Source organism: Mytilus trossulus, chromosome 8, assembly GCF_036588685.1.
Source record: "Mytilus trossulus isolate FHL-02 chromosome 8, PNRI_Mtr1.1.1.hap1, whole genome shotgun sequence".
NCBI classification, from domain to species: Eukaryota; Metazoa; Mollusca; class Bivalvia; order Mytilida; family Mytilidae; genus Mytilus; species Mytilus trossulus.
In genome coordinates, this window is record NC_086380.1 from 78,267,771 (window position 1) to 78,291,154 (window position 23,384).

At 31.9% G+C, this 23,384-nt stretch overlaps 1 protein-coding gene across 3 annotated transcripts in view; it reads left to right on the forward strand.

The window, feature by feature from the left end:
- Positions 1-16,501, forward strand: part of LOC134681433 (VWFA and cache domain-containing protein 1-like) — a 37,060-nt gene extending 20,559 nt beyond the window's left edge. For all 3 annotated transcript variants that reach the window (XM_063541063.1, XM_063541064.1, XM_063541065.1), the window contains exons 12-24: positions 782-893; positions 1,831-2,011; positions 2,670-2,806; positions 3,090-3,256; positions 3,868-3,978; positions 6,723-6,818; positions 7,004-7,115; positions 8,057-8,152; positions 8,643-8,780; positions 9,517-9,620; positions 10,299-10,418; positions 11,296-11,429; positions 12,791-16,501. In XM_063541063.1, the coding sequence (XP_063397133.1) occupies positions 782-893; positions 1,831-2,011; positions 2,670-2,806; positions 3,090-3,256; positions 3,868-3,978; positions 6,723-6,818; positions 7,004-7,115; positions 8,057-8,152; positions 8,643-8,780; positions 9,517-9,620; positions 10,299-10,418; positions 11,296-11,429; positions 12,791-13,122 (1,840 nt within the window). In that variant the 3' untranslated portion in view covers positions 13,123-16,501. The remainder of the gene's footprint in view (positions 1-781; positions 894-1,830; positions 2,012-2,669; positions 2,807-3,089; positions 3,257-3,867; positions 3,979-6,722; positions 6,819-7,003; positions 7,116-8,056; positions 8,153-8,642; positions 8,781-9,516; positions 9,621-10,298; positions 10,419-11,295; positions 11,430-12,790) is intronic.
- Positions 16,502-23,384: the final 6,883 nt, after the last annotated feature.

Here is a 23,384-nt window from a genome sequence, read left to right on the forward strand (position 1 = left end):
CGTTGCACTTGACATTCACCGGTAGACAATTTTGAAGAAATAATTTATTGCTCTGTTGTGTTATTTTTTTTTGACTTTTTGATTTGGATGACATATTTCTTCCCTGACGAAAATCTTGTAAGTCAGACCGACAACATGGGACATTGATCATATGAACGTTCGATACATAGATAAAAAATTAAGTTTGTTAAATCATGTTAGTTCCAAAATTCTGACTACTGAGCTGATGATACCCTCGGGGACTGACAGTCCACCAGCAGAGGTATCGACCCAGTGATGTAAAAAATTGAAAACAACACGTTTAATAATTTCTTGCGTCCGAAGCGCTTTTCTTGACTTATCTTCATCAGGAACGCTCGCAGCCAAACATTTGAAATCCGAAGATGTATAAGTACCGAAACCGTTGAAGAGCTATATGTCAAAAATACATAAAATAAATAGCCAAATGCATCTACTATAAATAGCCAACTTTGCCTGAGGGAGTTGAAACCTAAGTTTCTAAATAATTTATAAATTTATAAACGGACAATTTTAGTTTAGTTTGTTAAATCATGTCAGTACCGAAATACTGACTACTAAGCTGATGATACTCTCGGGGACTGATAGTCCACCAGCAGAGGTGAATGTTCTTCATAAAATGGACATCGTAGTAAGAATGAACATGAGTTTTGATATTCATCAATACACCTTTAAAACAGATTATTTATTCAGTTTGGCTTTTTCTTCATCAGAAAGATAGGATACAAATTGTTTATATACACAACATATTTTTATTATCCAGAGGAGGAACTGGTTCCAAATCTTTTGCTAAATTTTTCACGAAACCACGTGGTACACTGGTAAATGATGGTAGTAGTGATATCAGTCGACAGGCTCATTTCTTTTGGGGACCAGTACGTATATTATAACATTTGTCTATACAAGTTGGTGGTATTTCACTCTTCCTACCAGTTTTTGTTTGATTGGTTGTACGGTGTGGAACATGTAATTAAAGTGTAAGGAGACCACATATGCAAATTATTAGAAAATACACATAACAGATTATGTTTAAGACGAATGTAAGACCCGGCAATCTCATCGTTCAATACATAGATAACAATAATGTTTAAACAATCGCGCAACACTAAAATGTATGTTAGATAACTAAGTCAGCTAAAAGTATTTTAACATGTTTTTTTGACACACCCGATGCATTCGTGTTGCATTGAAAAGAATATGTCATCCTTTTATTTCGAATATTTAATTTTGTATTCATAAATGCCAGCATTCTGTAATATTTTCGATCTTGTTGACAGCAGCCTTTTGTGTTTTTATTTCTTTAAAACCAATCAGGTCTTTGATTTTTTCCAGTTTGAATATATTCATTTGTTCATAATTCATGTTTATTTATAGATATATTTGTACTGTAAGCGTATTTCTCATTGTTGAATACCGTACGTTTACATTATGTTGATAACCCATTTAATTTGGTCTGCTAGATAGTTGTTGCATATTGAGTATTTGACCTACCGAATTAAACTATTTACCGGATTTGTAATCACATAAGCAACACGACGGGTGCCGCATGTGGAGCAGGATCTGCTTACCCTTCCGGAGCACCTGAGATCACCCCTAGTTTTTGGTGGGGTTCGTGTTGTTTATTCTTTAGTTTTCTATGTTGTGTCATGTGTACTATTGTTTTTCTGTTTGTCTTTTTCATTTTTAGCCATGGCGTTGTCAGTTTGTTTTAGATTTACGAGTTTGACTGTCCCTTTGGTGTCTTTCGTCCTTCTTTTTTTGAGCAATCATACCACATCTTCTAAGTGTACTGTTCAATTTATTGAATTGTAGATTCCAAACAGCAACTTTTCCGTGTGTGTTGTCCTTGTGAACGAATCTTATGCCGAAATGACAGAATCTCAGTTCCCACTTAATGACGCAGATTTTGACAACGTTTTTATGAACCACGATCGGAGTTTGCTCACTGATTCATTTTCTAATTGTAAATTCTACAAGAGAAGGGTAACACTTGGTAGGTACCAGATCAATTTCAACAACCGTTATAACTAGCTAACTAACATTACAATTTCATATACACGAAACACATATTCTGGTACATGCATATAACAAATCAGATATTTTTTTTTTGCAATTTAGATGCTTAACTTTCAACAGGTACATAAGTACAGACTGGAAATGCAAAGTTTGCATAACAGACATAAATAAAAAAACCTTGTAATGGTTTTTGAAATGAATAATAGATAGAGATACAAAAAACTATGCTATTTAAGCAGTCATTGAGATTAAATGTATTTGTACAAGTGTTTTTGTACAAACAAATGTTTGAAAAGAATATGGAGGAAAAACAAATTAAATACCGTATTCCAAGGTATATTAACTATAGGGTGTGTCCATAAAACATGACAACATATATAGAACCCTAGACTAAAACAAATAACTTAATGAATAGAAAGAAACTGTTATATTGTTTACTTGGCACACGCATATTCCAGACAATTGTGGATTAAACCAGGTTTTATAGTTAGGCAGACTTCCTTCCACCGTGTATGACAGTTAGTTTTTTTGGGGACAAACTTAAATTCACAACCCAAACAGACATTATTGGTTAACTTAACAAAATATGTGATCCAAATAATAATAAATGCCATGTGACTCATTTAACATTTCAGATCGAAGTTGTGTCAAATTTTCACAAGCTGCATTTGAAAACCCGTTTCAATATTTGGACCGTGACGAAACTGCGAGGGATATTAGTAAATACAAGGATTTTCTAACGAAAACGAGCGTTACTAATCCCGGATTTCACGTAAATATCATATTTTGTCCATATATTATATTAAAAAAAACAAGGAGCAATTCGATACACGAAAGCTCAAAAGATACGGAAAACATGACATAAAAAAAGTAAAGAGGACAGACAAAGACCACTTCATAGAAAGCTTAAGACTAAAATACAGAAGAATGGCATACTGCTGATCAGTATTAAGCATAACAAATGCAATTTCACTTAACAAAAAAGATTGGTTTTTATCATGTGATTTTTTGAAATATATAGCACTTTTTAAAATGTATTAACTATGTTCTTATAGTCAACACTACGGGCATCGGTTTGGGCATCATACAAAGCTGAACAATTTTGGAAGAATCATCCGGCGACGTACGTGGCCTGGCGATACATAGCAACAAAAGCAGGACTTATCAGGGTATACCCCGGAGTTTTGTTACTAAAATCATATGACCATGAGAAACGCGCTTGGTAAGCATCACAAAACATTGATATACAGTTAATTAATAATAAATAGATCTTGCATACTGTTCAGAAATATTTGCGCTGCCTTTGTTTATTTTCTTTTAATTGCAAACAAACATCGTCCAAAACGAGACACGATTCTTTTTTTAGGAATCTCTCAAATTGATAAGACAACTTCTGAATCACTTATAAATTTGAAAGCTTTATACTTAAAATTGATTGTAATCTTATGAAACAACTGTTTCCAATACAAACAACAATACAATATAAAAAGTGCAATTCTAGATGTCAAATATGCTTTTAAAATTAAACACAAAGCTTACCAGAAGAGCAGAAGTCGACACTTCAACAACTAACCACAAGTCAATGTCTGGCAAAATGGACAATAGTAATTGTCATTGTATTTACAACAAGATGTCATTAAATAAGGGTGGATATCCTCCATGTATCATGCATTATCATAAAATTGATTTTATTTCCCACAGACCATCTCCTTAATTCGTAATTCTTGAAAGTTATTTAGTAATCTTCTATTACAATATATCGATATAAATTAAATACAAGCAATCGTATGTGTAATCTGACCATATAGATCTCGTCGTGAATATCTTTTCCAGGTGGCGACAGACAATGGCACATCCAGGCACCATGTTTCTAACAACGCCATATGTTGATGCCTGGGGATCTGGAATAGTTCTTTCCTTTGTACATACTATACATAAAAAAGGGTGAATAGTTCTTTCCTTTGTACATAATATACATATAAAAAGGGTGAATAGTTCTTTCCTTTGTACATACAATACATAAAAAAGGGTGAATAGTTCTTTCCTTTGTAAATACTATACATAAACATGGGTGAATAGTTCTTTCCTTTGTACATACTATACACAAAAAAGGGTGAATAGTTCTGTCCTTTGTAAATACTATACATAAAAAAGGGTGAATAGTTCTTTCCTTTGTACATACTATACATAAAAAAGGGTGAATAGTTCTTTCCTTTGTACATACTAAACATAAAAAAGGGTGAATAGTTCTATCCTTTGTGCATACTATACATGAAAAAGGGTGAATAGTTCTTTCCTTTGTACATACAATGCATAAAAAAGGGTGAATAGTTCTTTCCTTTGTACATACAATGCATAAAAAGGGTGAATAGTTCTTTCCTTTGTACATACTATACATAAAAAAGGGTGAATAGTTCTTTCCTTTGTACATACAATGCATAAACAAGGGTGAATAGTTCTTTCCTTTGTACATACTATACACAAAAAAGGGTGAATAGTTCTTTCCTTTGTACATACTATACATAAAAAAGGGTGAATAGTTCTTTCCTTTGTACATAAAATGCATAAAAAAGGGTGAATAGTTTTTTCCTTTGTAAATACTATACATAAAAAAGGGTGAATAGTTCTTTCCTTTGTACATACTATACACAAAAAAGGGTGAATAGTTCTTTCCTTTGTAAATACTAAACATAAAAAAGGGTGAATAGTTCTATCCTTTGTACATACTATACATGAAAAAGGGTGAATAGTTCTTTCCTTTGTACATACAATGCATAAAAAAGGGTGAATAGTTCTTTCCTTTGTACATACAATGCATAAAAAGGGTGAATAGTTCTTTCCTTTGTAAATACTATACATAAAAAAGGGTGAATAGTTCTTTCCTTTGTACATACTATACATAAAAAAGGGTGAATAGTTCTTTCCTTTGTACATACAATGCATAAAAAAGGGTGAATAGTTCTTTCCTTTGTACATACTATACATAAAAAAGGGTGAATAGTTCTTTCCTTTGTACATACTATACATAAAAAAGGGTGAATAGTTCTTTCCTTTGTACATACAATGCATAAAAAAGGGTGAATAGTTCTTTCCTTTGTACATACTATACACAAAAAAGGGTGAATAGTTCTTTCCTTTGTACATACTATACATAAAAAAGGGTGAATAGTTCTTTCCTTTGTACATACAATTCATAAAAAAGGGTGAATAGTTTTTTCCTTTGTAAATACTATACATAAAAAAGGGGAATAGTTCTTTCCTTTGTACATACTAAACATAAAAAAGGGTGAATAGTTCTTTCCTTTATACATATTATACATAAAAAAGGGTGAATAGTTATGTCCTTTGTACATACTATGCAAAAAAAAGGGTGAATAAAAAAGGGTGAATAGTTCTTTCCTTTGTACATACTGTACACAAAAAAGGGTGAATAGTTCTTTCCTTTGTACACATTATACACAAAAAAGGGTGAATAGTTCTTTCCTTTATACATATTATACATAAAAAAGGGTGAATAATTCTGTCCTTTGTACATACTATACACAAAAAAAGGGTGAATAGTTCTGTCCTTTGTACATACTATACATAAAAAGGGTGAATAGTTCTTTCTTTTGTACATATTATACATAAAAAAGGGTGAATACAATTTAAAGAGCTATAAGTAAATGTTGCGGAAACATCAAAACTATATAGCTAACGACAATATAAAATGACGAAAAAAAGCGTGAACTATAACGTATAAAAAAAGAAGATGTGGTAGTATTGCCAATGAGACAACTCTCAAAAAGAGACGAAAATGAAACAGAAAGTAACAACTATACATGTAGATCACTATACAGCCTTCAACAATGAGAAAAAGATACATTCAAAACTCATAAGTCGATAATAAACTGACAGCATCATTACAGAAAAACGAAGAATGATATGATTACAACCAATTCACAAACACTACATAGAAAAGAAAAAAAACTGCGCAACAAGAATCATATTATAATGCGGGTCGGTTAATTATATCTGATAATTCGTGGCACTCATCATGGTGCTCACTGAAAGTATAAAGGAAGTTGTTATAGTATCATGTTTATACATTTTGTAGATGTAACTAACGTTTTGCGCTTAGTACACACGATAGTATATATAACAGCAGTATGATATAAGCAAGCCGAGAACACCACGTGTACTGTGTTACCTGATTAAGATCGAGGGACACGAGATTCAATTTGATATTTCAATCAGGCATGGAGTTTGGCAGACGTCGTGGCATCTTCACACGTTGTTAAATGTGTTCACCTGCATTTTAAAACGTGTGTCTATGATGCAGAAATAACAGGATCTACCCAACATATTTGACAAACCATAACAACCACTACTATCTTAAAACTCTTCTTGATGCTATATGTTTGCATTTTTTAAGCTTGACCGAATGTCATAGGTATTTTTTACACAATTCAATATAAAAAACATGATTGGATCGTTTAAGTTTTTATCTGCATGTAACCAGTAATTTTCTCTTACACCCTACCGTAATCAGCTATAATCATTTTTGAATGAAAATAATTTGTATGTTTGGACATGTATTGTAGATCTGGATTCATTCTATTGTATTTTTGCATTTAACAATACTGGTTTTTTTTTGGTTAAAATTTAGAAATGTATAGTTCTACTTATATACTTATTTATGATTGTAGATCTAATATTGTTACTGCTGCAGCTGGTGCAGATTTCCCATTGGAGTACTTCAATTGGTTCATTACAAGTGTCTATCCATCATGTGCTGATAACAGGTAAAAAAATGAAAACCTAAGTATTTATTTTTAAAAAAGGTCAGAAAATGGCGAAACGAATTTTAGAAAATATAATAACCATAAACTCCTGAAATATTGTGAGTGTAAACATTTTCAAAACTTGTTTATCTGATTCTTACTGCATTTATAGTTCATACAGAATATATAAATATTTTATTATTTAGTGGGTACAGATGTATTATCGTTGATGACAGCGGATTTGTAGTTATGCATCCACGACTGAAGGAGACTACTGAAGAATCTGCATTTGAGGCACCAAAACATATAACTGTAGAGGTAAGATTACCCTTCCGGGGCACCTGAGATCACCCCAGTTTTTGGTGGGATTCGTGTTGCTTAGTCTTTAGTTTTCTATATTAGGACTTGTGTATTATTATTTGTTTGTTTGTCTTTTTCTTTTTTAGGCATAGTGTTGTCAGTTTATTTTCGATCTATAAGTTTGACTGTCCTTCTGGTATATTTCGCCCCTCTTTTACTTTTACTTTGCCATACTAACTGCAAATTGCTAAAATCTCAAAGGAATTTGAGAAAATGTATAACTATTAGTTTTAATTGTAAATTTAAATGTCCATTGTCTAGAGAACTACAGTTTACTTTTTATTTAAGCATGGTAGTGAGGGGTTGATATTACTAAAAGTTCTAAGGTTGCAATTTAACACTTTGTGATCTCATAGTTTGTGTGTCTCCAATCACTGGTATCATGTTCACCCTTTCCTGTATTCCTAATGTTAACAAATGCTTATAGCACAATGTAACCCGTTTTGTCATGTTCCAGTTTGCTATGTCACCATATCAAGGCAACAGCTACTTTTCCGTTTAAAGATGTTCAAAGTTATATTATTGTTCCCGTACTTTGTCTGTTCTATTGTTGAACTACTTAACTTATACATGGTATGTTTTAACCAACATGACCTATACAATTTGTGTTCAATTTTAGCATTGTTGCCTGTTCTACCATGCCGTTAACTACTGTAAGACTTAACAAAATTTACTATGTTTATACTTATTTACGAGTATAGTGTTTTTTTGTGTTTTATTTTTTACTTCCAATATATACAATGATAGATTAAACAAATGGTCATTTTAAACAAATGGTCATCAAATGTATAAAGGTAAAAAACTTCGATCAAATTTTGTTGACACCGTTATTAAAACAATGAAAAAATACCCGACAGCCGCAGTAGGTTAATAAAGTAATTGAATGCATTCAATTTCAGGAACCCGGTATTGCAAATATACTGAAAAGAGAAGGCGTGTTAAACTCAAAAGACTGCCAAGATTATTCGACGAATAAAGATCTTTGGTCCTATAGAGTGAGTATGTTTATTTGGTCAGAAAAAGGTCACAACCTATTTACAATGTCTTCATGGAAAACTGTTACTGGGATACATAATGGTTAACATGTCAGATATATGTATTTATTCATGCACTTCAATAAAAAAAACTACGAACACATTGAAAATAGCAACATACATTTTACGAATATTCGTTCCAATATCCCGTAAGATGAACGATTAGTACCTAGCATGAACTACGTTATTACCTTATCTGTGTAAAGGATTTGTATATTAAAAGTCTTACCATACATAGCTTTGTCTGTATCACTTGTTTGAAGCAATAAAATATTAACAGGCAGGTTCAAATAATATTTTTGAAATAAATTTGGTTTTCTTTATGCATTTATTTTTTTCTTTGTCACTACATATACTAGGTTTACATGTAACTTTATATTATCACCGTTTTGAGTGAGTTCAGATGAACAAAATACGAAATACATACTAAGTTCTGTACTTTTTTCAAAAGGTGACTGTACCATCCGGGAAATCTAGTGGACTAAATTTCGCAGACACAGATAATACATTTGAAATACGACCTATAACTGATACCAATCTGTTCATTATTAGAAGCCGGTCAACTCCAGCTACTTCAACGTGTACCTGCGTAAGTTATATTTCTGTTCAATTACCATAAATCGATTAAGAAAAAACAAATCTGGGTCACTAACTAAAACAAAAAAAAAACACCTATAAGAGGAAAACAACGGAACAAAAGAAACACTGACTGCAACAAACGCCAATATAAATAAAACGGACTATTGAGTAACAACAACAATTTGGTACAGGACATTTTAATATCAAATGGTGGTTGTATGGTTAGCAAAACCCCCCGTTTATATTGCAATGTTAAAAATAGCGCTTAAATGACAACTTTGCGTGACAGGAAACAGCACAAATAAACACACAGGACTTAAACATACACAAATGAATGAATATATTAAAATCAAACATTGGAATGAATATGTTTTTTTATTACTCAAAACACAATTAATATTTCATTTATATGTAACCAGTTGTTTTATTTTCTTTAAGCAGTCTTTTTTACATAATTATATACGTTGGTATATAAAACATGTCTGCTATTGAAAAATAAATAACAATTACATTTCCAGCATATAGATATTCAACCAATTTCATATACTTTTAGAAATCTATTTCTTTTAAATAGATTTAGCCTACATTAGTGGGTATAGTCATCCAATTACGTTGGTTTAAAATTTCAGAGTTTTAGTGTATCCATTCCAAGTTAAGGAATGTATATGCTTTGTAATGAAATTATGGTTTCTTACTTTTATTATAGAGTAATTTTGTCATAAGTTCTGATATTTTAAAAATTATAGGACGGGTCGAAGTCACCAGATATTGTAGAATGTAAGACCAACTGTAATTGTCTATGTCATCGACAAATCATCTACGATGTGTGTGCCAACAAGTATAATACAGAGTAAGTATCAATCGCAGTAACCTAGTTTCCAATGTTTGATGCTGTTTTGATTTCAATGAAGTTTGTCAAACATAGATACAAACTTGCTTTAGAATTATCAAAAACTCTGAGAAGATTTAAAGTTTAACATGTTTAAGAGAGACTACAGAAAACACCACAGAGCATGCAGAGCAAAACTAAGGACGGAGCAACAAACATCTCACGAAAAACTGAGTTGCAAAGTGGAAACTGCTTTTTCCGATTTTATTTAAATTGATTTACGGGTAATCATTGATAAGACACACCAGAACGATTTGAAAAAAAATCAATCTAGCATATGATTGTCACGATTGTTGATTCATTTATAATGTTAAGTTATAAAAGACCCAAGAAGCTTTTTATTTACATATCACACTGACTGTGATATATTTTTCGTCAACATGATGTTCCGTGAAATATTTATAAAAGCATAAGAAAATAATAAATACTAACGATATTTCCGTTCTAGGATATACACAGGGACGTATAACCCAAGAACAAAAACCCGTAGTATCTTCTCTTTTTCGAAAAGGGATATTTTACAATTGGATTTACCGTACAACAGACAGCTATATACTGATGTTTTTCATATCATAATTGATCAATTCATTTTGATGAATTGTAATAGCTGCAATATTTATTGCATTTTTCTTTATTTAGGTCTGCTACTTTACCATGCAGTGCAAGACTCCCTGATACATCAGGAGTAAGTGAACCTGACGTGACAGATGGACTGAAAGCATGCAATGTTCCAACTTGTCATCTCCAATCAACAAAACAGTAGGTTTACTTACGTTAAGACACAAACCTAAACCATGAAAGAGAGGGACAAAAGATACAAGAGGGAGAGTCAAACTCATAGACTGAAAATAAACTGACAACGCCATGGCTGAAAATGAAAAGGACAAACAGACAAACAACAGTACAGAAAACACAACATAAGTGTGAAACTAAAGACTAAGCAACATTAACACCATCAAAAAATGGGGGTGACAAACTTTAGGATTCAAGCTTTTGTCAATTTCTTGTCCCTCCCAGTGGTAATATAATCTCTGGTGACATTTGAATATCTTTAATGACTATGCGTGTGAATACTCACATTATACAGGTTTCATTGATAATGCTATTCTCCAGACGCTAAATACAACCAACAACCGATCCATTTTTTGTCTGATGCTTGGTCCGTTTCTGTGTGTGTTACATTTTAGTGTTGTGTCGTTGTTCTCCTCTTATACCTAATGCGTTTCCCTCGGTTTTAGTTTGTTACCCCGATTTTGTTTTTTGTCCATGGAATTATGAGTTTGAACAGCGGTATACTACTGTTGCCTTATTTATAAGAGAAAAAAACATCATTTTATATATATAAAAAAAAATATGGTTGCAAATTAGATAACTCTCCACAAGAGACCAAATGACAGAGAAATTAGCAGCATATTGTGTAATGCATGCTATCAAATGGTGTACTATAAAAAGTACAACACACTAACATACCAAAAACTCATTATAGAAACAGACACTCCACAGGTCACATGAAAATGGACGATTGTAATCGAGGTTAGCCGATGTCTTATTACCAAAGTGTACATTTATTCTGGTCTATCCGCAATTTAATTGAATACATGGTATTGAATCCTTCAATATGTTTGTGCTATTGTAGAAATTGCTTTAGCCAGTCAGAATGTAGCTGGTGTGAGTACACGGACACAGGTCAACAGATAGCAACACCATGCTGTAGACTAAAGGAGGAATGTACATTCGGTAAAACAAAGTCTACAAACAGAGATACGTGTGGTATGTTGTAACAAATAAATCAATCATCAACAATACAATATGGTGTTAGATTTATAAGAAAATTCAGATCTTGTTTTTCGAATCTTATATTTGACATCCATATGTACTTGTACTTTTTGTTGCTGTTTTTTAGATTAGGAACTTTCCGTTCTGAATTTTCAGCAGAGTTCAGTATTTTTTGTGATTGAACTTTTAAAAATGTTAATGCTTTAATGCCTCAAAAACACAAATGTAACTTGAAATTAAAAATATAATTCCTTATGAAAACACAAATAAGGTAAATAGAAATATACGTCAAGATATCAACACAATCAACTCAAATTTCCGAAACATATTAATTTATTTATATATCATTTGTACAACTAAGTTGCAGATTCCTAATTACCATTATTCTGTTAAACTAAATAAGGATTTTATTACACAGTTTTATTCTAAGTTCGTGTGTGCTAGTTTTGTATTGTTTTATCATCATATATTTGCAAGTTTATTTGAAAGCTTTATTCGTTGCTTATTAACTGTAAGATGTCTGAAACACTGATCTATATATATGCAATTGTCACGTGTGCTGCTGTTAGAATAATGTCAGACAGTTATCAGTAACTTTTGCATAAGCTTCCTATTAACTAGATGTATATCATAGATGATACATCGTGATATTCATTGCAAAGTTTCTATGTCATGTCTGTGCATGATCAATTGCTTTATTTGTTTTGCATACGTTAAAGAATTCGGTAAAATTCTACATTGAGTTTATATGAAAATGCATATGCATATTAAACCGCATTCAATTGAAGATTTCAATTTTTCAAATGAAGATCTCAAATGAAGATTTTCAACGAAGATATCAATTGAAGATTTCAAATGAAAAGTTCAATTCAATATCCCTATAACTGTTTTTGATATATTTTTAGTTTATATCACATGTCATCTGTGGATAAAAAAAAATATAATTTCAGGAATAAATTGTTATAATCTATCATAAGAAATATGTTTCCTAGGGAGTGATGATTATTATATATACTTGTCTTTAATAAAGTCCTTTTTAAAACGTTGTGTATTACATAAAATGTAGATGCTCAATACTGCAATCACTGCAGATGTTTTTAATTGGATGAAATAAATGAATTCAATTAAAACAGGATATGCATGTAATGCAATTTTGCCACTTTACCGTTTTTCGTTACAACATGTATAAACATCATATATTTATTCAAAGAAACAATTGTCATTTGAAATAAAAAGTTAAGAAACATTGTATAGTAGATATGTTATTATTTTATTTAACATTTCTTTCTCTCTCTATATATATATGATATGTAACGATATATATTGGCAGTTTAAATCATTTTCTTCTTTTAAAGCACCGGTGACCACAACATCAACAACAACTAAACCCCCACCAATCACAGAATCTAGTAAAATGGCAGCAATAGTTGGTGGATCTATAGCTGCGGGAGTATTACTAGTTCTCCTTGTATATGGAATCAGAAGATATTGTCTATATTATCAGAAAACACATGACAATGTCGACCCATATTTAAACGCTATTCCTGATAATCCGAATGAGCTTCATCAGTTTTCAGAGAAGGATGAATTCAGCGGTAAAGATCGGTATCCTCCACCATATCAGTCCGGACATAATCCTAACTTTTATGTCGATAATACAGGATTCACCGGTGAAAATGCTATCTGAACAAAAACCAAACAGATATATTATAATGCAAATTATCGAAACTATTAATAAAGATATATGATCACTCGATAAATCCATGTTAGTTGTATACTCATAACAAATATATTATATTCATCATTTCATACAAAGTTATGTAATTTTACTAAAGTAATGTTTATATCAGATATATAATGTATATTCTCATTATTTGAACATGTATACACATTACTGTAGATAGTACTCTTTATTTCAGTATTAGTTATTCATTTTCAAGTTCACTTTTTTTAAATTGCACTTGCCTGATTACAGGGGTAAGTGTTTTTTCATTTCCAAATTTAAACACATGTAATATTAAGGCACATTGAGTGGTCAGAAGGAGTGTATTTGCAAATTATCAATGTCTTTTCCATTTCGTCAATTTTGTAAAATTAAATTTGAATATCATTTCAATTTAATTCAATTCACAAATGTATTGTCAGATCAACTCTTTTGACAATAAGTTTATGACAAAGTATATGAATGCAAAAGTCAAACACAAAACATATTGTTATGCGTTTACTTTTCTACATTGGCTAGAGGTATGAGGGAGGGTTGACATCTCATAAACATGTTAAACCCCGCCGCAATTTTGCGCCTGTCCCAAGTCAGGAGCCTCTGGCCTTTGTTAGTCTTGTATGATTTTTAATTTTAGTTTCTTGTGTATAATTCGGAGTTTAGTATGACGTCCATTATCACTGTACTAGTTTACATATTTTTTAGGGGCCAGCTTAAGGACACCTACGGGTGCGAGAATTCTCGCTACATTGAAGACCCATTGGTGGCTTTCGTCTGTTGTCTGCTCTTTGTTCGGTTTGTTGTCGCTTTGACACATTCACCATTTCCTTTCTAAATTTTATTCACAAACAAAACCATAGTTAAACATATCCCATAAAACAGATAAAAGTAAAAAGCGTAACAATCTATTTATATATACATTCTTTTGTTTCTGATTAGTAAACGTGTATGCATGTGTACAGATATGGAATAAATCTGGCACATAATAAAAATATAAATAGTATTAATCTCGTAAGAAAAATGATAACATGATAAAACCTCTAAGTGTTTTTTATGACATTGATCCATAATTTATATGAAACATATGACATGCCGAAACTTAAATGTTTGCTAAGGATATAGGACAAACTTTAACGATATTTCAACAATAAACCATCATCACAATAAAACGGGAACGGCATTGTATTAATGTTTCCATAATCCATTTTATAAATATGTACTAATTATGTGTTTTTTTTCTTTCTTTTTTTTACGCTCATTTTATGACTTATCTATCAATAAGGATAGTATTAATCTTCAGAGCTTTCATCCAGAATGTGTGTGTCAAAAGTGATCTCAAATTTTCTTTTAAAAGTTATAACTTGTGAAAGAACATTATTTATACCTGTTCCCATCTATGGCATGTATTTTATAACGATCTACATATCTAACTGAGACGTTTCCTTTGTATTATGTTAATCTTTAGTGCGAAAATAAAGGGACAACAAACGTCCCCTGTCTTCTTATTTTCCATTCATACATTAAATGGCTACTACATAACATTTGTCAACGTAAAGTGTTGTTATTTCTCCTTATGACCGTTTCAATTCTATACAGTATAAAAAGAAGATGGGTTATGATTGCCAATGAGACAAATGTCCACAACAGACCAAAATGACACAGACATTAATTACTATAGGTCACCGTACGGCATTCAACAATGAGCAAATCCCATACCGCATAGTCAGCTATAAACGGTCCCGATAAGACAATGTAAAACAATTCATACGAGAAAACTAAGGGCCTTATTTATATAAAAAATGAAAGGAAAAACAAATATATAACACATAAGCAAACGACAACCACTGAATTACAGGCTCCTGACTTGGGACAGGCACATACATAAATAATGTGGCGGGGTTAAACATGTTAGCAGGACCCAAACCCTCCCCCTAACCTAGGACAGTGGTATAAATGTACAACATAATAACGAAATATAAAAATCAGTAGTTCTCTTTGTATTTGTACGAGATGTTCAGCTATCTTCACCATGTTTTGGTACTTTGTGGTTGTCTTGGTTTGTGTGTATGCTATATATTTTCAACGAGTTGGATTTAATAAATGGTCAGTGTGTAGTTGCTTTCCTCTTGTTTTGTCTTTAAATTTTGTCAGTTTCCGAATTTGCCTTGTAGTTCTGTATATTTGTTTATTCTTTTGTACTGTTTAATTCTGTTTACGTAATTTTTGCTATACTTTTTTTCTAATTAGCAATGTCTTATTAAAACAAGACTTTACTGCTTCTTTCTATTTATATTGTATAAGTCTTTAGAGGTGTTTTTGTTTTTACTTGGAGTTGTTGTCATATTTACATAACATTCTTTCTATTTATTATTAGGTGTGGTATTTCAATAATAACCTTTTTTTTCAAAATTTTAAAATGTCTTCTGTACATGCGTTAGTCTTTTTAGCTTTTGATTCTGAAAGTTTTTACTGACTTTCCCATTTTGCATTACTGTGGAGTTCGATATTTTTGTTTTATTTTTGTATTGTTCATTTTATTTTTTAATTCTATTTTATATGAATTATTTATGCTACCAATGTTTATTTAAAACAATATTCAACTTCTTCTATCTGTAATTATTATATGTGTATCATAGTGTATTTATCTTATACATGCTGTTGTTTCATTCATATACCAATCGTTCTTTTTATACTATTTTTCACACAACTGATAACATATGTTATGAAAGTATTGAGAACGGTAAATCAAACTTATAATGTACATGTAACTAAGGTCTTTAGTATTTTAAAATGCGAAAATCATCAGTTTTCCGAATACCGTAGCAAACATGAAGCATTAAAACTATAGATAAATCTTACTAATCTATCTAATCACAAAAAGACAAATTCTTCATTTGGGATATGCACATGCAATAAGATTCCAGTATAACATCTTAAAAGGGAGACAATCAAACTAACTAATAGATTGTACTTCCCTTTACTAATTTTATTGCGGGTAGATGTATCCTGTTGAGTCCATTCATACTTCTGCCTTTCAAGTTTGTTTTTTTATTATTTTTTTATAACTTTTTTAAAAGGAAAGTAATAATTTTTCCTTTGAATGTAAGTCATCAATTATCAATTTATACTTATAATACCTGCTCAATTTAAACTTTCTCTTTTTACGTATATGTGTATATGTAATGATGTGTGAATTACAAAAGTTTTATGATTTATCTTATTTTGTCAGGTTTGGACGCATTAGCGATTGACATTTGAAATGTATGTCCTGTTTTATATATGTAATCAGCATAAATTGTTAGAAATTGCTTTAAATTGTTTCTTTTCATAAAAATCTTAGAAACTAGTGATGTTGTTTTCAAACAGCCATGCTTTTTTTAAATTAAGGCTATGCCCATGTATCTGTTAGAGGGGAAGAACACATTTTATATATATTGTTCGCCATGCATTATAAATTCACTAATGAAAGTTATGATAACAGCAGTAAAGAGATCGACTAATGCTTCAAAATAATTTGCATTCTTTCGTCTGAAAACATTATTTTGACTTTAAAAGAGAGGCGAATACCAGAGGGACAGCCAAACTCATAGATTGAAAAATAACTGACAACGCTATTTTAAAGAAAGACCAACAGACAAATAATAATACACAAAATAGAAAAAACTTAAGACTAAGCAACACAAACCCCACCACAAACTGGGGTGATACCAGGTGCTCCAGAAAGGTAAGCAATTCTTGCTCTACATGTGGCACCCGTCGTGTTGATCGTGTTGATCATTTTATAACTAACCCGGCAAACAGTTCAATTCGGTAGGTCAAATTCGTGAAAAGGGAAAGGAATTGCAGTTATGACATAAACACATATCCGAAAGCATCTGTGAAACAGTCAACCAACTCGTGATGGCGTCTGTAAAATTTACGAAGGGACCATTTGGAACTCTTGGTTTTATAGTTTCCATTGTGAAAAGCAACCCTCTATCAAGGAAATCATGATATAAAATAAACCCCGGTAATATCGTACCAATTGAGAGATATATACTCCGTATACATGGGCTGCTGGAATGTTGCTTCATAGAAAAGGAAAGTTCACAGTTGGGAAGTTAAAATCATATCTTTTGTTGTAACATTTTATTTTCAACCGACCCTTAATATCAATTTCTAGATGTAAGTTACGATATGAGGCAGACGTTACTGTATCTGTTGTTTCTTTTGTAAACAGTTCAATGGGATATATGCGTTCAACATAGTCACCAAATTTAGATTATTTAATGAACATCGTCTACAGTATATATAGCAGAAGGTAAAATTAGGGGATAATGTTTACTTCTTTCTTCCTAAGAAATTTCTGTAAGAATTCAACCTTATAATAATAGAAAGAAACAAAAAGGCAATCAGAGGGACACTAATGGTATCCATCGAAATGCCGATAGTCTGTTAAAACACGCGTCCTCCAAACGTAACAAATATGTTGTCAACTATTATTTCACTTAATTAAACTGCATATTTTAAATCTCAAATATTAATTTCATATGATATAATGAAGTTCATATTATAGGTCCAAATGTAGGCTGTCTGTTCCGTTTTGTTTCTTGAAAAACATTGCTCGAATGCAACATAAAGGGTTCAAACTGCTGAAAACAAGTTTGAAATAAAAAAGAGAAATCAACATTGATTTTAAACAATTTTGTTTTGCATGTAACTATAAATATAGCAAGTATTCATTTAAAAAACAAAGGAGATGCGGTATATAAAGGCAACAGTAGTATACCGCAGTTCGGTATGATTCTCATTTAAACAACAATACATAAGAGTTCATATTAAATGCAAATGTAGGCAACTATACCGCTTTCCACAACGAGAAAATTATATTCCACTTAGCAGGCTATTAAGAGTCTCGACATGAAAAACATGAGTAATAACGATTGAAAAAAAAACAAAATACGGCTGAATTGATAAAAAAAAATCTTCAACAAACCTTTTAAAACAGACGTAAACTAACGACTGAAGCACAGGATCCTAATGTAATATGCACATACAGAATGTAAAATATTCTGTATAACAGACAGAACCATTCAACGGAATTGGTCTTGAAAACTTCTATAGTACCAGGCTTCCAGCTGTCAGAATCTCATAATACGTAAGATCCACATGCGCAATCGATCTCCAGCAGTTCTTGTACTACATGTCATAAGCATTCGGAGCCAACTATAGTTAAGATAATTTCTTCCAAGACTACAATGTATCAGTGCGCATTTAAAGCTAATGTTGATAAAAACTTAACTTAAATGACTGCTAATAGCGAATTTGCCAAAGAGACAACAACCCGACCATAGAGCAGACAACAGCAGAAGGTCACCAACAGGTCTTCAATACAACAAGAAATTTCCGCACCCGGAGACGTCCTTCAGCTGGCCCCTAAACAAATGTATACTAGTTCAGTGGTAATGAACACCGTACTAAACTTCTAATTGTACACAAGAAACTAAAAGTTAAAATAAAACAAGACTAACAAAGGTCAGAGGCTCCTGACATGGGATAGGCGCAAAAATGGGACGGGGTTAAACATGTTGGTAAGATCTCAACCCTCCTCCTATACCTCTAGCCAAGGCAGAAAAGTAAACGTATAACAGTACATACATTAAAATTCAAGTCAAGAGAAGTCCGAGTCTGGTGTCAGAAGAAGTAACCAAAAAAATAATTAAAAAAATGACAATAATACATAAATTACATCAGACTACTAGCAGTTGACTGACACGCCAGCTCCAGACTTCAATTAAACTGACTGAAAAAATATGTCTTCATCATATGCATATCAGGCAAAATCATCCCCGTGAGGGGTTTAGTATCATACCATCATAACATATATGAGAAGAACATAACCCGTATCATGTCAACAACTGGTTTTTAAATAAGTGTGTTTTTTTAGTTCCGATGCAAAGACCCTATAAGTGAATCAATATTAACGCCAAAATATGCAATCTTTAAAGACCTGACAACAGTTAGTCAAGGTATGAGACAGACTATATCTCGTTGGAATAGATTCGTTTAACATGATGTAGGTCAACGTGTAACCGGGTGGGGACGTTTGAATATTTTTATCCGCTGAGTTCGTACCAGTTTCCTGGATTAAAAAGTTCTTAAGTCAATAAAATGTTTCGCTATCACTATCAAATATGAAACAAATACTAAACTACACAAAACGAATTTCAACACCTATCAAACTAACCCGAACCTGTTAAATTAAAACTGCTTGAAACCTTTTCAGTCCGATACTGTTTGAAACTATAGTCTGAAACCTAAAAGTATGAAACTGGTTTGAAACATAAATATATGAAACTGGTCTGAAACATAAATGTATGGAAAGGGTCTGAAACCAACATGTATAAAACTGGTCTGACGGCTTGGAACTATTATCGGAAACCTAAATGTTTGAAACTGGTCAGACGGTTTGGAACTATAGTCTGAAACCTAAATGTTTGGAACTGGTCTGAAACCTAAAAGTTTGGAACTGGTCTGAAAACTAAATGTATGGAACGGGCTGAAACGTATCAAAACGAATGTATATAACTATTCAAATTGTTGTAAACTTTCGACGTATGAAACTTTAATAAATTAATATGTCTATAACTGTCGGATCATCAGGGGAGCACTAAGGCATGTTATGTAAGCAAACACTCACTGCAATAGTGAGAGATGTTAAAAGCAAAACCACTGTTTGGAAAATCTGTATCGAACCAACAGTCTCAGCCCCTTCTATATTCTGTCTGCAGGTTCCAAGGACTACATTTCACTAAAATTTAACCGTCTGCCTGCTATAAATACTTCCTTTCCAACCGTTTTGATGTTCACTGTCTGCTGTCTTCGGTACAAATGACAACTTAAACAACAAATGGAAGTTTTTAACGACCTTAACTGGCTATACAGCCCTTGCATGGTCGGTGAATAGCTACCCACTATATATAAAAGGCATAAGGGAATACCCCCAGATGAAATTCATTTTCTTCTTCAATGTCCGTCACTTAAAACTGAAAGGTCCAGTTTTATTTTAGATTTATCCTCTAAATTTACTAATTTTAAAACTTTAAATGACCAATCTAAATATGTATGGTTGATGTCAATTGTACAGGTGAAGATTCTGATAGCAACTAAGGATAAAGGGTTGATTTTAGATACAGTTTTTAACGATATAAAGATTAAATAGGAAACTCATAGAGATATCGGAAAATATATAACTGTAGAAATATTATAATATTCTTAAACAGTAAATTCGTAACACTAGTCACCAAATTTTCAATCATTTATTGAGAGAACAACTATATAGCGGAATGTAAAGTTTAAGGATATTTCTTAATTCTTATCTCTTTTCTGAAGAAGTGCATGTACGAGGTCAACCTCGAAATAGTAAGGAAACAAGTCGGCAAGAAGATGGGCACAGTTGACGCAATTTTGGCACAACTTATTTCTTCTGAAAAAAAGAGGATGAAATGGTACATTTGGTCTCAACATATCTTTAGTGATATGTATGACATATATTTTCCATTATGTTTATATTTTATTATTTTCTATTTGTGTCAGGAAATGGTCTTGTTATTGAGTTTTCAATGTTAACAAATTAAGTTTAGAGTATTTCCTTACATCAAAGGAAAACGGCCTGATACGAAAAGGAAAAGGGAAATTGTATATATTTTTTTTAAAATATTAATTTGAAAATGAAACATTTGAAGCGCTCATTTCCGTAAATATAAAAAAAAAGTTGGATCGGTCTGGAAGTACATGCAGGTCATAAAAGGGGTATTTTCTGCAGTGTATTCTTTGAATATAGGCTTTTTTTCTCTGGTTTTGTTATAAATGTTCAATTGTTTGCTATTCTTTATATTCTAGTACCTATTTTGTGCTCTATTCTTATCTTTTAACCGTTTTTCTTTTTCCTTATTTGTAAGGACCTCTATTATGTAGACCTCATCCATACCCTCGTATATTTGAAATTTTCTAAAAACTAAGGATTTTCTTATTCCAGGCATAGATTACCTTAGCATTATTTGGCACAACTTTTTGTAATTTTGGATCCTCAATGCTCTTCATCTTTGTACTTGTTTGGCTTTATCAATATTTTGATATGAGCGTCACTGATGAGTCTTATGTAGACGAAACGCGCGTCTGGCGTACTAAATTATAATCCTGGTACCTTTGATAACTATAGAACTTCAATGAATATATTAAAGTAATATTTCAGTTCATTCATTTCATATGATTATGACTGCTGATTAAAGGTGAGTAGTTTTAAGACTTGAGACGATTTAGCGCTTAACATGACTGTTAAGAAACCTGTCTTTTGTTTATACATGTATGGCAGTATGCTTCGTTGTTTTATTGTTGTCGGGTTTCTGTCGCCATATTTCTCCTATTCCTTATGTCGTGTTCAGTGAATAAGGGAAAACACGAAAAGACGAATTTTAAAAGATAAAGCACATAATGTTCATCTTTTACGGAGTATGGTTGGAGACGTTGTTTCTTTTCTAGGACAAACATTTTTTTTCTATTTTTTCCTCATAAACCATGTGTTTTTGATAGTATGCAGATATGATAAATTGTGTATGGAATTCTTTATCTTTTTCCTCCTTCCCCTTGATTTTGTCTATATAATGTGTACAGTGAATAAGGGAGCCCCAAAGTGATATTAAGAGGGTATAAATACACATCTGGAAATGTTTGTAATTATATACATGTATACAGGTGCACAAAAGTTGCACATATTAGAACAGCCATGTATTTACATGAATTGATGTATACAAGTTGTTTTTGGTCATGCTTAACGAACATTTTGGTTAATCGTAAAAATAACATTTCTGATGGTCACGTGATTTTAACATAAGACATGGTAGTTTGTAAATCTCTAAATGGATGTAACTTATCAACCATGTCAAACATCTAAAATATCTTAATATATCTATATTTTTAACAGTACCATTCCAATCACCGCAGTTTTAACTGTACGGGGAATATCCGTGTTTGCGTATCTATTAAAGTACTTTGTCACAGTCCATAGAATTTCATAAAGTAAATTAAATATCTATATACATAAATAGATCCTTTTGTACGATTGTACTTGTTTGAACGGAGTGTTGTTGTACGTCAAAGGATGACAATCGCATTAACACATCTTACGGTAAGTTTTATAGTGTATTTTAAAACGTAGCAATAGTGTACTATTTACATTTGTATTTACAATGATACATGGGTAATGAGAGAAAAAAAAACTACCCCCTTCAAAGTCGTCCCATAAATAACCAACGAGCAATTAAAGAATGATTGCATGTGATCTAGTGAAGATGTCAGATATTTAGAATAGTATAATAAAATAGTATAAAACCCACACAATTTTGTAATAAAAGTGGTATTAACAACTCGGAATAAGCTAATTACTAGAGGTTTTATAACGTTTAAGGATGTGAACATACATGAAATATTTGCCACTGGACATTAAGCAAGCGGCAACTAATCATTGAAAGTGTTCAACAACCTAATCCTGTGATAGTCCTTACAAGCGTGCTTTCTTTTATTCCGAATTTCTACATGCATGAAGTTTTTTTTTATTTTTTGGGGGAAGAAAATCGCAGGTTTTAAATCAACTGTGTTTATGTTTCACACTCAGGATACACATGAAGTTCTTTATAAAAATGTGGTTATAAGTGGTTAGCGCATCGGACTACTAACACAAAGGTGACGGGTTCGATCCCCGTTTTGGGTAGACTGATATAGTCTGTCGCAAGTTGACGATATTGGCTGGTCCGAGTTAAGAGAGCTATATATCTTGCACGTAAATGACACACTTGTAGATTTCGGAAAAGTGCAGGCCAATGTCGCTACAAGACAGCACTCGCACCTGCAAAGTAGAAAGGGGTTAATATAAATTGCAAAATATTGTTTCCCAATCCACTATAAATAAATACTTATAAACTAAGGGGAAATTAAACAAATCTTTAATCTGAAATTGATAGTATAAGTCAGAAGAGCCTTTATAGTTAAGAAACACAATTAACTAAAAGTATTGATAGGATAGCTCCTGTTCAATATATTTAAAATTTTCAAATGGCGGCAAAAGTCTGACTCGCACTTTTACTGTACATGTATGTATAAATTTGCATTCAATTTGGCATAAGTTGGGTCTCAAATTCAAAGGAAAGAAATCTAGATCAAATTTTGGTAAATGACCTTTTAGTCATATAAAA